A 10873-nucleotide genomic window follows, 5' to 3' on the forward strand; every position below is an offset into this window, starting at 1 on the left:
TAACGTGAAATAACTTTAATATAACACAATACATATTGTTTTACAATAAAAAATCACAAATATAATACTTCTAGAAAACAATACTATTGCACCTTGTATGGTGTAGTTTAGTCATCGATTATATTATTTACACATTGTATTTCATACACTAATCTTACACAAAATATGTCCTTTTACTTAATTATAATAATGGTTACTTACAGTAGCTTTTAAGTTTTAACTAAATATATATTACGGATGCGATACATTGTCCATTATTCCTAAAAATTTAAACCGTGTATACGCGCCACACCTTGTTAATTTCCAACTAAAAAGGCTAAATCAAAAATGATATACGAGAATGATGTTTGGTCTGAGTTATGTACCAAAAATTTAATCGAAGACGGATCATAACAAAGTTATTTTTTTGATCGTAATCAAGGCTATATTGGGCAAGAAGAAATAACATGAAATAATCTTATAGGTTCAGCATCTAATAGAAATGCATTATATGGTCATATAAAATTTTAGTCATTTCTTAATTATCTATTTCTATTATTATTTAGTTACTTCACATAGTAACGAAAAATACTCAAAAAAAGTGTTAATAACAAATGAAAATATTGTTGAATATAGTATAACAAACAAGCAACTGAGAATGAGTATAAGTTGAAAATTTTTTTTACTGGAGAACCTGTAAAAAAATATTTTAGAACAATCCAGTTACTGAATGCTCTAGCACCACATTTCGGAATGGTTATTTTTAATAAACAATCTGTTACACAAAACAAAAATACAAAAATCTGTAACTTAAAAATGTAAAAAAAGAGCGTGTGTGCCGAGCACACGTGTCAGAAGTGAAACTTCTTTGGCAAGAATCAAAGATACCAAAATCGTATCCTCGCCTTACTCTATGGCGTGACGGTATTGCCATGACGCGAGATTGAAATTTTAGGCCGGTTGCAGAGCTTGACCGACCATCAGTGCGTACGTCAGTCGCGCTTGTCATATGTATAGAAATACGCGTGCGTATGGTCGGTCTAGCTATGAACGGTTTTATGAATTTCCATACATATGACAAGCGCGACTGACGTACGCACTGATGGTCGGTCAAGCTCTGCAACCGGCCTTACTATCAACGCGCCTAAAGAAGTTTCACTTCAAAACAATCACAATTAGAAAAAGTTACTTCTAATACAAAAGGCTTATAAATTAAAGTTTATCACAAGTTAAAAGTGATTAATTATTCCTAAGAATAGCATGTATATGTATAACAAATAATTTTTAATACTCAAAAAGATAAACTGGTATAATCAAACTGTCATTATTATTTTAATAAAGTCAAACAAAGCTAGAATATTTCTAGCTTCAAAATTTCTTAGCATAATTGAAGCAATAGCCAATGAAGGCTCTGACAAAAAAATACTTTCTCTTACAAATATAAATATACAACTGATATTATACATCAGTAACAAAATCGTTAATTTCGTACAAAACATTAGCTACAAAATAAATTACACCAGTCGTCAACTCTTATGAAAGCTATGGCTCGTATTATTGTTCTGCAAGAAGCTCGGCGTCTTCTTCTCTTTAACTACCCTCAACGCTTGCAAAACACGAGCCGTGTCCAATTCTTTTTCTGACGCTTTTTCGTTATCCAAACACAATTCCGACATTCTAGAATTAAATTGTTCTAACACCTTAACTCTATAATCTATGGACGAGGCCACCGGATTGGCGGTCAACCATAGATATTCTAGGCACGGCAGTTTACATATATGTTGGACTTCCTCTACATCCGTAATAATGTTGCAGCTTAAATCTAAACTCTCTAGCGAGTACAGTCTCGAGAAACCCTGTAACGATTGGACTTTGTTCTGCGATAAATCGATTTTGACGATGTTTCCGATTTTCTCGTGCCAATTGTCGCAAGTGCTGAATCGATTCATCGATAGGTTTAGTACTTGAAGGTCGTGAAGGCAGGATACGTCACAGAGCTCGTTTAATCTATTGGAAGATAGGTTGAGATGTTGCAGTTTTGGCACGAGCCGTATCGCCCAGTCTACTTTGGCTATGTTGTTACTGGAGAAATTTATGGTTGTTAGTTTCTTCCATATCTGTTGGATAGTAAAAAATATCATAATTGTACATTTATTTTAAGTTACATATCGTTTCTTTTAATTCTGTTTTTGTGTGCATTGTATAATAAAGTGTTTTCTATTCTATTCTATTCTATAATTAAATTTTGGGATATTAATTAGGTTATTAATTATGGTCCAGAGTAATCAGTAGGGCCCGGATAAATATGTATTAAAAATTTCGAAATATGTAAATATAAAATGGACTGAAAAAACTAAAATATGGAAAAAATATGTACAATAAAAAGCAAGTACTTAACAACATTTTTAATAAAGCTTTTGTTTTTTGAAAATTGAAAAAAATAAAAAATTACAATTATAATCAACTTCCGATTCACTAACATTTGAATTGCAGTAAATAATCACGTGTTTGGCGCAATGGTAAAGTAACTGCCTACTGAGCCGACGGTCCCGGGTTCGATCCCCGGTCAGGGCAAATATTTGTGTGATGAACTCAATTATTTGTTCTTGGGTCTGGGTGTTATTATCTATATATATGTATTTATTAAATATTATATTTATCGTCGCCTAGTACCCACAACACAAGCCTTAATTGAGCTTACTGTGAGACTAGGTCGATTTGTGTAATAATGTCATATAATATTTATTTATTTATTTTAATCTTCCACACAGCATGCTGTTAATTTTTTTTAGGATATGAAATCCTCTGTTTTTTTCTATGACATAAAAAAATTTTTGCCTAGCAACTTCATCAACGGGTCTTTCCGATTCAGAAATCTTCTTTTCTATATTTTGAATAATCTTCAAATTTTCTTTGAGTGAAGTTGAAGAATTCTCGAGCGCCATTATCTGCCAGAATTTTTAGAAAACTCATAGCGCTGATAAAAATATGGATACATTTTATTGATATTTTGTGGAATATGGATTTACATTTAAAATATGGAAAAATATGGAAAATAAAACCTGAATTTTCACGATCTTAATAACATATTTACTATGGACACGATGATTAATTACGAAAACAATGTCAAATAAATATATGTAAATACATATTAATCCGGGCCCTAGTAATCAGTCTAGTGGCTTTAATGTTTTGTGTTCGGAAAAATATTTTATGGATAAAATATCTTATTTCATGTATTTACATGGGAAAAGATTGATCTAAAATGCGGAATCCTTTTATATTATACTAGCTGACCGCCCGCGGCTTCGCCCGCTTTGTCTAAAACCTAATAAATTATATACTAAAACCTTCCTCTTGATGATTCAAAAAAATATATATTTTAATAGAGCGATCTCTATCTATTAAAAAAAACCGCATCAAAATCCGTTGCGTAGTTTTAAAGATTTAAGCATACAAAGGGACATAGGGACAGCCGACAGAGAAAGAGACTTTGTTTTATACTATGTAGTGAAACTGAAAATATTATTTTTATAATTATAGTTTTATAGGACACTTTATAAGATATCCTATTAATCAATTTACCATATATGTATTCAATTCTACAATAATATGACCTTATTAGTCATGCTATTATCTAGTTATTACATACACACGCGGCCCGTTTGACCTGACCTAGTTAGAGGAATGATAACGTGAACTTTGACTCGTTATAGCGATTATATAGTAAGCCAATATTTACGGTATATTTATTAGAGCGTGTGTAATAAGGATATGTGAATTTACTTAGCGAATCTTGGCTTCATGACTTTAAATAAATAATGTTCAATTATTGTTATTACCTACATCTAAAAAAGGCAAATGAGGATTCAACAAACTATACCAGTTTTTACATAAAAAATCTGTGCTTAGGATAAGCATAGGACAGACGTATTACAGTATAGGATACTGTATGTACAAATCTTAATACTATTATAAAGGCGAAAGTTTGTATGGATGTTTGTTACTCTTTCACGTAAAAACGACTGAACCGATTACAATGAAATTTAGCACACATATAGAGGGTAACTTGGATTAACACATAGGATAGGTTTTATCCCGGAAATCCCACGGGAACGGGAACTATGCGGATTTTCCTTTGAAAACGCGGGCGAAGCCGTGGGCGGAAATCTAGTGTGTTAATAATTCACGAAAAAACTATTTATATGAAGCTTTACATTATTACTTAGAAGTATTAGAATAAAACTTGATCTATGGTAATACTTGATTTTGCGGAATCGTCCACGGGTGAAACCGCGCGGCACAGTATGTTTCATAACAAACTTAGAACTATTAGAAGTGTTGTATAATGATTATTGATTGTTGAATTATTGATAACTACATTATGCTTACCATAGAATCAGTAATACTGGAAGGGTCCTTGTGTAGAACATCAACAAGCAGAAATTCATTGAGCGACACCACTGTTGCGATCAGCACTGACAAACTACATAATGTATCGCGTAAACTGCCTGAAATAATATAATCAATAGGTAATTTGATAGGCCAAACTAAATGTATCATTAAATTGGTTCACGCTTATGGAAATATTAAGTTGAAAGAAAGAAAACATGTATTATACTGGATTTTTAGATTTATGCAGAGTAGAAACTAGTTCTCTGTTTATATACTAGCGGTCCACCCTGGCTTCGTCCAAGGTACATGTTAATGTTTTCTCTCCGTAAGAATCATCCACAACTTCAAGGAATATTATAAAAAAAAGAATTAACGAAATTGTTTCAGCTGTTTTCGGGATTCGTGCTTAGCAGTAAATTTAGTGTTTTTATAAATACATAGATTTATGTCTCATCTATTCGCAAACACTTAAAATAACAGTATTAGAAATGTATGTAACTTTAGTCTATTCACAAACATGTCAGTAGAAATAAAATTTCATTGCCAACTTACCAACACTCTGTATACACGCCATGGGCACACCAAGAACCTTCAAATCCATCAGCGACTTGAACGGTATCAAATCAAACTTCAAGTCATTGGGCACAATATTACTTGTGCCCAGTTTCTCATAACTCCCCTCTATGCTGAGTGAGCGAACTTGCGAACAAAAGTCAAGGATGTGACTGAAGTCATACATTTGGTCCAACTTCTCTGTCGGTGGACACGCCATTTTGAATCTTTCACTGATTGCATGTAGCTGGAATTTAGGAATTAAAACTATACTAATATTATAAAGCTGAAGAGTTTGTTTATTTGTTTGAACGCGCTAATCTCAAGAAATACTGGTCTGATTTGAAAAATTATTTCGGTGTTGGATAGCCCATTTATCGAGGAAGGCGATATATCATCACGCTAAGACCAAAAGAAGTGGAGCCACGCAGGCAAAACCGCGGAGCGCAGCTAGTTATAGACTTACTACTATACTTTCAATAGAAAAAAAAATCTATTGTATGTCACTAAACATAGATTACTGGGTTTCAGAATATTGTACTTAGCTAGATAAATTTAATTGCAAAAATAAGCAAATATAAATAAGGAAGTAAAATCATATAATAGAAAAGATAAGCCACACATAGATATAACAGATAAGCCACAGTTCCTAATATGTATATTGACAATGATAATATCAATGATATTTTATGTATAGATACGTTATATGTTCACAATATATCCAAAAAAAATGCTTCATATGCAGTGTCAGGCACACACAAATACAAGTTTAATTTTACTTAATTTATTACATTGACAGACTGTATAAGAGAGATGGCTCTAATAAAATGATATAAACAAAAAAGACAAAGATAGTTTGTCACTTCCGCGCAGGTGTAAGCAAAAGTCATAAGAATTCACCAATTAAATATAAATAAACAAATAGTTGCCATGGTAATTGGCATAGAATAACGACACAGAAGGTTCAATGTTATAGATGTTACGTTTCCTGCACAAATAAACAAATGTGACAATTTCATTTACTATTTAATTTTTATTATTATTACTAGCTTTCCGCCTGCGGCTTCGCCCGCGTTTTCAAAAAAAAACCCGCATAGTTCCCGTTCCCGTGGGATTTCCGGGATAAAACCTAGCCTATGTCACTCAGAAATGATGTAGCTTTCCAACAGTGAAAGAATTTTTCAAATCTGCCAAGTAGTTTCGGAGCCTATTCAATTCATACAAACAAACAAACAAACAAAAAATCAAACCTTTCCTCTTTATAATATTTGTATAGATGTATAGATTATGATGTTGTATTAAAATGAAAAAACTTCTTTGGAGATATAACTGTATTAAGTATTTATTACTAGCTGTGGTGTTCGTTTTCGGTCATCATCATTTCACCCGATAAACACCCACTGCTGAGCATAGTCCTCCTTATAGGATTCCATAAGGACCGATCTTACGCTATTCGTTTCAAGGCAGTTCCCGAAACCCGTACAAGGTCATCGCTCCAACTTGTAGGATATAATAATAGTGGTGCCTAGATGAAAAAAAAAAAGATGAAATAAAAGAAAGGATGAAGTATAAGCCTTTTTTATCTGAAACACAAATAAAATTTATGTTCAATACCTATATAAAGAAAAGCAAATAGCATTTTTCGTCAGTAGCGATAATCTTTTCTTTAATGTATTCAACATCATTTTTGCAAACAAATATTTTTGCCATCACGATTTCATTGTACAATATAATAAATAAAAAAAGATATATTAGTTAATTACATGCACTGTGTGGATTTAAATATAAAAATAATCAAGTATTTACCCAAATCGAAATTAATAAAATAACCGTTCTATTTTCAATAATCGTATCTACATGATAATCTTTGAACACAGTGTACGCTAGCTTTGTCACACTAATGATTGAAGCAATGTTTTATCCCTTTCGTTATTTCAATAGAAGTGTCATTCATAAAGAATTGTAAATTGTTATTTTTAATCTTAAACTGTAATAATTTAATATATTTTCCTGTGATATATATATATCTTTATTTTTTTGCACGAATACGTGCACTGTCTGAACACACAGGAAGGCATTTTCGACAACTTTAATGTACCTATCGACACATGCGCTCACTGGGACCGGTGATAATCTGACTGATTGCATTGGTCCCAAATAGGACCAATTCACGGAATCAGTTTTGGTGCGTTGATGACGTATCTACCTCTTGTTTCTATATATAATATCATTGGATAATATTATATAAACTGATAATTCAATTAATATTAAGGTAATTTGATGACCATTGACCTAAGTCAGTGCAAACTGTTACAAACGGTGTACACTGTTACAAACGGTGTCCCTTAGACACATAAAAATGAAAAGAATAGAATAAATTCGATTGCTCTGGCGGGTCACAAGTGGCTGAATTGGTCAGGCATCCGCCCTGGAATGGCGCGAAAGGATGCAGGTTCGAGTCCCGCCTCGTGATCAAATTTTTTCTATTCTTTATAAATTTATGTTACAAACATTTTTATATATATTCTTTACTAGTTGCACCCCGCGATTTCACCTGCTCGGCTCCGCTCTTATTGGTCTTGAAAAGATTTTTCAAATCCGACCAGTTATAGTTCCTGAGATTAGCATATTCAAACAAACCAAACTCTACAATAATATAATATAAATAATATTAGTATGTATAGAATTATTTTAGGTATTTTATGGTTTGTGGTGATAAAGGAAAAAGTCAATGTATTTTCTTGTAACCTTGAAAATCTAACAAGTGGTTTGTAACGGAGATGAGTCACATTTATTAATGCAAATAATGACTACAGTTACTATGCTTATATTATCTTTAATTACTTACACTGTGTGGAATATAAAATACAATAAGCATATGGAGAATGTTTAATGGCAAAACTAAGCATAGAATATTCTTATAACTTTAATTAAATTGAATTTTGTGTAATATTTAAGTATCAATTTTCAGAGCTTAAATTAAATAATGAAACATTAAATACCAACCTGTAATGGAGTAAATTTATGTATTTTTTCATTTTGTAACATCTTATCTCCTTCCAAATAAAGTTTTTTTGCTAAATCTTGTAATAAAAAGAATATGTCGTATAAATGGAAGTCCAAGAAGTGAGCAAAGTCTGAAGGCAAATTGAGGTTCAAGAAATTAAATACATTATTGAGATACTCTTTGAGGGCCTCTCGTCTGTGTTCAATGAATTTAGGGGTCTTGTTGCGTATGACCTTCTTCGGCGGAAGCAGGTCCTTAGCGACGCCATAATCGTTCACTAGTTTATCGTGGAGCTCTACAAAATCACTGTACCGATGCCATACATCCCACTGCACGAAACCCACTTTTACAACGATTTTATAATACGTTACACTATCTTTTGTTATTGCTTCCTCGACGTTCACGGAACTGTCGTCTCTGTGATTTATGAATGTCGACATGTTTTTAATTTAAAAAGCAATTTATTTTCAAAACTTGTTTCACTTTACATTTTACTTTGCGACGATTATTTATTGCGAATGATGTAAAATAAACACTGACATTACAATCACATCACGGATTACGGATGCGTCATGAATGACATTTTACGACAAATGCCGTGTCAGTTGTCATTTAAATTTTGACGTATTTGTGAAATGGCATTAGTGAAGTGCTTCCAACACACTTGTTATCGATAGAATACTCAATCTTAAAATGTTTGAGCGAAGTCGTGTTAGCTGTATTATTCACTTGCATAAGCGGAAACATTCGTTCATTGTACACATGTTTGCATGCAGTTGAGTGACGTGGTTAGTGTAAAAACATTTGTAAATGTCGTCATACACTTGTGGGTTTGTGTATTCGTGCAATAGTGATTGACCGGCACCGGGCACTTCACGAATATTAAGAACATAGCATTAAAACATTATAGAGAACTCACTCGAAATTAACAATGTACAAATACACTTCTGGTGTTTACAAGTTGTATAGACTGGTTCAATGGCACATAAACATGAGATCCAATCGTTCATTTCTGATAAAATTACAAAAATGTTAATAGTAATAGCATTACAGCAATGAATTGAATTTGAATTTGAATTTTGAATTTGAAATTTTGCAACATGTTTTAATTTATTTTTAACTATATAGCGAGGAATTTTCATGTGTAGGTAATATGTATTGTGCTTTATAAAAATAAAAATAAACCCATAATTAACATTATTATTTTATTCATTATAATAATATATATTATATAATTGTATAAAAATTTCCGTGAAACATCCAAATATTCATTCATTATTGTGCAGTAAATGTTTTTAGAAAAATTCTAGGTCGGTGGTAGTACTGGCAAGTTGACATATTTTAATTGAAATATTCAATAATTTGAAACATTTATGTATTGCAGTATAACATTATAGATCTTGATATAGAAGTAAACATTATATGAATTTATATGACTTTTTAATTGATGACAAAGGATTCAATTAAGTGCTAAAAAGCAATACCAGATATACAATTCAAAATGCAAAGTTATATTTTATCAAGAATATACATTTGTGCATTAATATTATAATTTTAACGTTCACATCCTTGGACGGAGACGGACGATTTAAAATGAATTTGAGCGCAAATTATTATTAATTATATTAAGTATACATATAAGTATATATAGGTATAAAATGTCAAAGAATAATATTGAAATCGAGGCAGTTACGCAGATATAGCAATACGGATGGTTTAGTAAATTAACATCGTAATTTAATATAATGACCATAAGAATAAGAATGATTTAAATGCAATGTTGTACACAAATTTGTAAACTTCCGTTGTTTATATATTATAAAATATTGCTTAAATTATACACACGACTGCCGTAACCACCGTAATACACACAAAAATAATCGTTACACGAAAATAACACAAAAAGTAAGATAGTAAAAAGAAAACAAATACAAAGGTCGAAACACTACTAATACATAGAACTATTCTAAATGTATACTTCGTAAATCTATATTCTTCAAAATGTCTAAAACTACGTGAGTTCGTTAATATAATAAAATCACTGCAATAAGAATCTTATCTACATTAATATACATTGACCTACTAATAAACAGATTATAAAATGTGTCTTATGTCAAAATGACATTTATTTCCCTCGTCGGGCACAATGTGTGATGTCAGAACAGTGGCAAAAATAGACGGACATTATACTTGCAATATCACAAAGAAAATCAAATTCACATGATATAATATGAACTTGCTGGCTGGCTGGTAGAAATAAAAATAATTTCGCGGTTATATTTACAAGTAAATAGGATCATTTATTAGTAGGTCTATGTGTGTGTTTCCATTTATATTTACAATAAATTAATTTCCAATTTATTTTTGAACATTACATAATCACAGTTCAAAATTACATTCATGGCATTCTCGTTAAAATTTTAGATTATTAATTACACTTAAAACTAATTTAGGTACTTAGAATTAAGTATGATTTGACGTATGTCACTCGTATTCTATTAAAATATTTTAATTGACATACAATTATTATTTTAACAATTCAAAGGATTATTCAACAAGAAAATATAGAAATATTATTGACACCAATTTACTTGACATTTATTATTTTTAATTAAACTGTATAGTCACAGCATTACTACTATGTGTATCGACTATCGATAAAAATATTTAAAACCTACCTCACTATGTACAAGGCAACTTGAAGTACTTACTGCACACTTTTCCATGCGTTTAATTATTATAATAAAACCTCACTGATAAAAATCTACAAGTGTGTGATGTCTACATATTTAAACCATTTTCGTTTAATATTAAAAATATTTGTTCCAACCTTCATTCATCGTTGTATGTTTTATTGCACTAATTTTCTACGACGTGGCCTTATCTTGAATATTGTGTTCAAATAAAGTTTATTATAAACTGATTAATATTTTTTTTTTC

The 10873-nt window shown here is 31.2% G+C and overlaps 1 protein-coding gene across 1 annotated transcript; it reads right to left on the reverse strand.

Annotated features, from left to right (window-relative positions):
- On the reverse strand, positions 1-8515 carry LOC149899546 (nischarin). Its single transcript, XM_090113707.1, has 4 exons — positions 7933-8515; positions 4927-5173; positions 4372-4490; positions 1-2096 (listed from the first exon to the last, which is right to left on the reverse strand). Exons 1-4 carry the CDS (start codon positions 8371-8373, stop codon positions 1506-1508), a joined length of 1398 nt encoding a protein of 465 aa, XP_089969833.1. The 5' UTR covers positions 8374-8515; the 3' UTR covers positions 1-1505.
- Between the last annotated feature and the right edge of the window lie 2358 nt (positions 8516-10873).

The sequence above is a fragment of the Colias eurytheme genome, chromosome 20, assembly GCF_061535395.1.
Source record: "Colias eurytheme isolate Ceu_HAF_F1 chromosome 20, ilColEury1 Martin Lab GWU primary, whole genome shotgun sequence".
In the NCBI taxonomy this organism is placed as follows: Eukaryota; Metazoa; Arthropoda; class Insecta; order Lepidoptera; family Pieridae; genus Colias; species Colias eurytheme.